The sequence below is a fragment of the Gastrolobium bilobum genome, unplaced genomic scaffold (assembly GCF_033153095.1).
Source record: "Gastrolobium bilobum isolate Gb01-03AN ecotype WA unplaced genomic scaffold, APGP_CSIRO_Gbil_v1 utg7754, whole genome shotgun sequence".
NCBI lineage: Eukaryota > Viridiplantae > Streptophyta > Magnoliopsida > Fabales > Fabaceae > Gastrolobium > Gastrolobium bilobum.
Genome location: NW_026896773.1, coordinates 25230 through 32916, shown reverse-complemented (window position 1 = coordinate 32916; position 7687 = coordinate 25230). Strand labels below are relative to the sequence as shown.

The 7687-nt window shown below is 32.1% G+C and overlaps 1 protein-coding gene across 1 annotated transcript; it reads left to right on the top strand.

Annotated features, from left to right (window-relative positions):
- The first annotated feature begins 6114 nt into the window (after positions 1 to 6114).
- On the top strand, positions 6115 to 7301 carry LOC133301935 (uncharacterized). Its single transcript, XM_061501648.1, has 2 exons — positions 6115 to 6196; positions 6758 to 7301. Exon 2 carries the CDS (start codon positions 6786 to 6788, stop codon positions 7077 to 7079), a length of 294 nt encoding a protein of 97 aa, XP_061357632.1. The 5' UTR covers positions 6115 to 6196; positions 6758 to 6785; the 3' UTR covers positions 7080 to 7301.
- Positions 7302 to 7687: the final 386 nt, after the last annotated feature.

Here is a 7687-nt window from a genome sequence, read left to right as displayed (position 1 = left end):
TACAAGAGTCAATAAAAAACAAAGAAATGCAATGATATTAATAAAAAAAGTAAAACATAATATAATTTTCTCAAACAGTAATTTGATGAAACTTGATGTTTTACTAAGCAACAGCTCTCTACATATCTATACTAGCCCTTCACGCAGTAGCTTCTTCTCGTTCCTACTCTTGGGTTTGACCAATGAGATGAAAATTATCTTCTTCATTTGGTATCAGAGTTATACATATATGATTATAAGACCCACAATTTTTTTATTTATTAAAATAATTCAAAATTTGCATTTAAAACCTAAAGTTCATGATAAATTTTCGTTTGAAATTTTTTGCAATTGATCTTGAAAACCTTGGGATTTTTGTTCTATGTGATAAGAGTTCTATAACCATATATCATATGCATATTTTCATTGAGTATTCTAAGAAAATTTTCGAATCTGATTTTCTGGGTTTTATTACATGAAAGTTTAGAAAATTTCTAAAAAAATTTCAATCGATAAATCAAAACCTTAAATTGCTTTGGAGCTTTTGAAAAATAAGTTATTTGTGATCTATTGACACAATAATTATTTGAAATCATTTTCTATAGCGAATGAATTTCAATCATGAATGTATTATTACGAAACACAGCGTTTATATTGTGAAAGTTTCAATCTTTCTTTAAATTGATCTTGTTTCATTGATGTAAAATGATAATTGGTTTGAGAGTTTTTGTTTTCGTGTTGGTTTCCCATTATTTTGTTATTTTTAATACAAAAATCACATATTTTTGTGTCAAGAAAAATCTCGACCCATAGCTTGAAAAAAATCATATTTTAAACTTCCAAAAAGTTGCTATTTTTGGGATGAATTATATTAGAACTAGTGTTGTTAAAACCAGCCCGGACTGGCCGGTTTGACCCGGTAATCGATGAACCAGTCACCTGACCCGACGGTTTTCTCCAAAAACAGCGGCACGGTAGACCGAGTAAAGACCACAAGGGCAGACCGCTGCTTTAATTCCACTCAACTCAGCACACAGCACTGTCACTCGATCAATTATAAAGAGTCTATTTTTTTATAAACTGAACGATGTGGGTCTTAATAACTAACCTTCAAGCTTTGTCTTCCATAACAATGGCAGCGTGAAGCAAGCACGAAGAGAGAAATTATTGGAGATAACACCGGTATATCTGTGTAGGGCAGGCTAATCTGAATTAGTTCATTGACCATTAAGGGGGCGTTTGGTACCCCGATTATTTTTGAGTTCCTTGGAAAGTATGGTATGGAGACTTATAATGACACGTTTGGTAGGTAAAAATAGAAAACTTTCTCGGGTAATATATTTTGCCAGTTTTTGGTGTTGTGTGTAAATTTTGGTAAAGCTACCATGTTAGGAAGTCCATGGATTAGGTGTTATACTTTTTTGCCTGGGGAAGTGAAAAAAGAACAAAATTTTGTGGACCAAATTAACCCTTCTCCTTTGTACTGTTTTAGTCTATTCCTTCTCTCTCCTCCCATCTACAATGGCCATCATCGTGACAAAACTCGATTCACCTCCCTTACTTGGGACGAGGACGCCATGGGAGGTGACGCTGCAGCTGAGGGTGCGACGGAGCATAAAGCCTCCGATGGAGTCAATATCAACATTTGCTGCTCCATAGTTTTCCATTCTGATTAGCCTCGAACAGTGAGAATGGCTTATTTGGAGTGGGCTTTCCAGATCTTGAACAAATGCAACAACCATTTTTGTCAAATCCTAATGTAATGAGAGAAATAATCAACACCCATTTCTGAACCAGCTTTGGACCATCGTGACAACATCCATTTTTTTTTCTTTGATATCAAAAGGGGCAAAGCCCCAAACAAACAAGGAAACACAAAGAAGGAACAAAGAAAGACAAAGCCAGTATGAATGGAAATAACAAAGCTCAGCATATTACCACAACAGATCTGGGAGCAGCAGCAAGCTCTTGATCAAGGAGCTCAGCAGCCATGAATGTTCCTCTGTGTGTGTTGTCTGAGAGTGTGAGAGAGAGAGTCGAAAATAGTAAGGTTATTTTTGTAAAATTGACCAACATTCGCAATAATATTTAATAACCAACCAAACATAAACTCAGTAAAATTAACTTAATTTTTCCGAGAAAATGTGGATCTACCAAACAGCTTTTTAGTAATATTCTAGTAAAGTATATTTCCAACTACATTTCAGTAATAATTATTTTCCGGATAAAAAAAAATTTCTCCTGTACCAAACGCCCCCTAATTGCTTCTGTTGATCGAATTTTATTTCTTTTGTAACGGGACACGCGGTTTTTAAGAGGTCAAAAACATTAGCTAAGCTCTCATGTGAGTCCTGCGGACACACATTGTGCCCTGTCGAACAAATGAGTTACCCAAATTAAGAGGTCAAAAACATTAGCTAAGCTTTGTCTTCCATAACAATGGCAGAGTGAAGCAAGCACGGAGAGAGAAAATTCACAAATGGAGTAAAGGCATGGCAATGCTTGACATTTTGTCTTGATGGTGTGAAGCAAACAAAGGCAAAAGCTTCAGATTTTCTCACAATTTTTCTTCCTATGACCTTCTTTTCTCCCTGTGGTTTTCCCTAACCTCAATTTCTAATTCTCGTTCCCTTCATTCTTCACCATCTTTCTCAAACATTCTCTATTTCATCCCATTTCTGTCTGTTCTTTAATGGCAGGTGCAATCCATAGCATCGAACACCAAAAATTGAATCTTGAACAGAAGAACCAAGAACACCCAAGTAAATCTATAACCATTTTCTCTACAAAGCTGCCATAGTTGTCTTCTTTGTTGTTGTCTTCTTCTTTATTATTCTTTAGTCGTTTCCTTCACAAATCTGGGAACTCATTCACGGAGTGCTTTTTTTAATAAATTCTGGTTTCTTTTTCTTATATAATTGATTATAATATATATATATATATATTTTATAATATATTGTTACAATATTATACTATTAGTATTTATTCACTTTAAAAACATAACTAAATAAATTGTTTTATTAGATTATAACTATAATTTTTTCTAGCTGTAAATCTTAATATAATAAAAGATATTAGATTATATTATTTTTTTTTTAAAATTTTGAATATAAAATATATTTTATATTTATTTATCCGGTTTAAGCGGTTGAATCACTGACCCACTGGTTGAACCAGTAATCTACTAACCCAGTACCTCGACCGGTTCGATCACTGGTTCGAGTTTCATAACATTGATTAGAACATTGTTGGGTTGTTGTTTCTTTGTTGTTTTATTATGAAAATCACTCAAAATATGTTGTTTTTGAGCTTTGACGAAACTCCCTTCGCAAAACTTGGTTTCGAGCGGGTCGACCCATTAAAGGAAGAAGAAGACATTGCAATAGAGAAATCTCAAAAAATCCTAAGGGCTGTTTGATATAGAGATTGTGGGTGAAATGATGGGAAAGTAGGGTGGGGAAAATTTGCTTACCATATTTGGTATGAGTAAGAGTAAAAAAATCCCGGTATAATTTGTTTCCCATTAATCTCATTTTGAACTACTAATTGACAAAAATGAATCCCACATTACCCATGGTATTGTTTTTTTTCCAGCAATCGGGAGACACGTTTTCACAAGAGCATGACTTCATCCTTAACCTGCCCTCGTTGTCTAAGAGATGCTGAAACCACCATTCACATTTTCCGGGACTATGGTGTGGAATATAGTGCTGCAGGGGCAAAATAGATCTAGACTTTTCTCTTCTCCTACGAAGGAATGGTCGCGTATTAATTTATATCCGATCCTGGAAAAAACATATCAGCAAGTAGTTGGTCAACTCTGTTTGGTATTATTTGTTGGTTGATTTGGTAGGACCGTAACAAATTAGTGTTCTCACAAACCAACCTATCTGAGGAATCTCTCATCAGAAATGCCTTCTGTTCTAGAGATAACATGAGATGTGCTCAAGATGTCTTCTCATCTCAGGAGGATTAAAAAAGGAACCCAGAACTGAAAAGTGAAGAGAGGTGAAGGGAAATGTTAGGATAGAAAGAAATGAACCTGGAGAGAAGGAGACAAATGCAGTGGTAAAACGAACGTTTGATGACTAAGAAGAGATTCAAGATTCAAAAATGATGGGTGATTTTGTCATTTTGGTTTAGATTCCCATCAATATATATTTTTTTTTTTGATAACACCCCATCAATATTTTAACACCAACCAAACATAACATCAGTAAAATTAACTCAACTTTTTCAGTAAAATTTTGGCTTACCAAACACTTTTTCGTAACTTACTCGGGAAAAATATTTCTCAAAATATTCCCGGAAATCTTTTTTTTGGGAAAAAAATATCTCATATATCAAAAGCCCCTTAAGGGTTAGGATAAGATTGTGAGAGAGGCCTTCTATTTAAGTTTCTCACTAAAAAGTCGCAAGAAATCCACACCAATAGAAAATTCACTAAAATCATTAGATTTTTGAAAATCACACGATTGTTTTTACTTTGTTTAAAATCTTAATTGAATACCACTGAATTTGGATGAACTCTAAAATAATCTTTTAAAATCCTAATCAAATACAAATGACTTTTTTTCAATCCTTTAAAATCCTAATTGAATATCAATAGAATTTTTTTTTATCAAAAAATAATTCATTAAAATCCCAATCCAATATATCTACTTTAATTTATAAAAAAACAAATCAAATGAGTCAATTGAACCGGTGACTCATGAAGTGGTGGTAGGTGATGTGAGTTTTGCATTAAACATCTAGGAAATATAATTAGATAGGAAAATGTAACTTTCATTAATATCAGCACTGCTTGTGCGTTTTCTTTGATTTTCAGAATTGGAAATTATTGGATGGTAATAAATTGACCCTTGAGTTTATCTGTTCATATTATCTGCAGAGAAAATATTGTTGTCAATCCTTTTTACTTTTTATTTTCTTATGAATTTTCATAATAATCCCAGTAGTAAAAAATAATTCCAAGTTGTTTAAAAAAAATGATCTGAAACTTTTTTATATACTAAAAGATATATTTAAATAAAATGAATTTAGTATTTTTAGGTCACATAAAATAAAATTATTTCAATTTTAAAACAATATGTATATTTTTCCCTAATATCTAAAAGGATATCATTTTGGAATACAAAAGATACATTTATCCTCTATATCAGAAAAGAAACACTTTTTAATAAAAATATAGGAAAATACATATGTTATGTAACATAATATAAAACCAATTTCCTACCCAAACAAATTTTGGTGGGACTCATCATGAAAAAAAAAATGAAAAACAAAAGAAATGTTGACATAATATACGATGTATGAGTAAGAATGTTTTTCTATATCATGTTACATGAAATATTACCCAAAAATATATTACTTCAATTCTTTTTTTTTTTTAATAAATTATATCACGTAATTAGAAAAGGGCTCAAACTTATCTTTAAAAAAAATCAAAAATCAAACTAAAACAAATAAAAAATTTGAAAATTGAAAAAATGAGTTTAAGCCACTAGAATTTTTTCAAAATGGTGAGGGGATTTAGTTATAGGAAAAAGTGTTTATGCTTTTAAATGACATAACTTAATATTTTTTCACTCTCATAAAGAGATGAGACCCACACCTTTATTTTTTTGTCAATTCTCTCTCTTCCTTTATTTATGTCTATCTCTCTCTTAAAATAATACACATTTACATCTTTTAAAATGACACACTTTTCTCATAGTAATTTAGTTCAAATAACAGTGATCCTGTTTTATAAAAAAGAGTAAATACCCTTTTTGATCCCTAACAAAAAACACAATCCCCACTTTAGTCCTTTAAAAAATAAATTAGTCAGTTAGTCCCTAACAAATTCAAGGTGGACCCATTTTAGTCCTTTTGAGGGACTAATATGGGTCTTTTTTGAATTTGTGAGGGACCACGATTTCAACTAAATGGGTCCACTTTGAATTTGTTAGGGACTAACTTACTAATTTATTTTTGTAAAGGACTAAAATGGTGACCTTATTTTTTGTTAGGGACTAAAAAAAGTATTTACTCAATAAAAAAAGTGAGCTTGTTCGGTGGAGCAAGTAAAAGTTAAAAGCTGAGTACAAAATTGACCTGTAGTTCCCTTCATTCGACGCCACCGCCACTTACATCAAAAGGGTTCGACCCCACTATCGTTGTTGCCAACTCTTACCTCATATCGCGATCTCCTCCATTCTCACCAACCAACCACAAGGTACCCTCTCTCTCTCTCTCTCTCTCTCTCTCTCTCTCTTTGTGTCTATGTTTCTGTTCATGATTTCTGCGTCTGTAATCTGATTCTTGTCCTTTTATACGTTCTCTCTTTCTTTCGATGTGTAGATACAGAAAAATCAAATTAAATTAAAAATTAAAAAAAAATTCATACATACATAAGAACCTTTCTGATTCTTATCTTGATCCGTAATTGCAATCTGTTATTTATTTAAACATCGAGCAAACAAATGAATTTTTGTCAATAACTTTGCTTTGAATTCATTAAGAGATGTCATGTAAAGAATATAAATATAATTGATTGAATCTTCTCACAGTTTCAAGTATTCAAAACCCCAATTATTTATTTCTATTGGAACTCAAAAATTATTAATTTCTCTCTTGCGTTGAAATTTTGAATGATCATATTGATTATAGGATGCGATTTTAATTTTATGTTTTTTTCTTTTTGGCCCCTTTTGTTGATTTCTTTTTAATGCGCTAGTGTATTATGTGGTGTCTATAATCTCTGATTAGTAGTAATCAGAATTAAAATTTTCTGAAGGTTCAAAAAAAAAATATATATATATATCATGGGGAGCAAGGCACCAAGTTGGTCTGATCAATGGGGAACTGGTGGGTTTGGTAGTGAGGGGTATGAGGAGAGTGAGAAGGTGAAGAAGAGTAATGGTAGTAGTAACAAGAAGATGGCAGATGCAAAAGCTGCAGCATCAGCAGGAATGGACAAAGCCAAAGCAGTAGCATTGGTGGGTGCTGATAAAGCTAAGGTAGCTGCTGTAGTGGGTGCCCAGAAGGTTAAGAGTGGTACCTTTGCTGGGATCAAATGGGTCAAGAATCAGTACCAGAAAAGGACTTCATCTAAGTGAAGTCAATCAATGGTCACTGCACAGTTTCATTTCATAGCTTTGCTAAAAAAAGAAAAAACATATACATTGTTGCTCTTAGTTAAAGTGTTTTGTTTGTTTCATAGGGATGATGCTTATGCTTTGCTTTCCAATTTGGATTGGAACTATTCAGAATAGCTTTATGTTTTTCATTTGTCTATAGAAAAAAGAAAAAGAAAATAGTGTGGAATCTTATTATTTTTACCCTCCATCTTTCTATCTTTCTGTGATTGATTAAGGAACAAATTTTACAGTTTTACACCGTTTGTGCCAAACAGGCGTGATCATTTATCATGTTTAGTTTGAGTAAATGAACCGATCAATTCGGTCCAGGTTAATTTTAAACGTGTGAATTGAGTTAAATGATTACTATTAGGTTGATTTTTTGTTTTATCCAATTCAACCCGACTTTTATTTAATTGATTCGAATGTTGGATTTTGATTTTTTAACCAAATCCAATCTAAACTAACCCAATGACAATAATTTTTTAATATTTTAATATAAAGCGATTTTTAAAAAATTTAATGTAAAGTGATACCGTTTTAATAATTTGTTTTTTAAAATAATATAAGTCAACTCAATCGTGAGA

Coding starts and splice junctions, on each gene's coding strand:
- LOC133301935 (XM_061501648.1), top strand. CDS start 6,786: ATGGGGAGCAAGGCACCAAGTTGGTCTGATCAATGGGGAACTGGTGGG.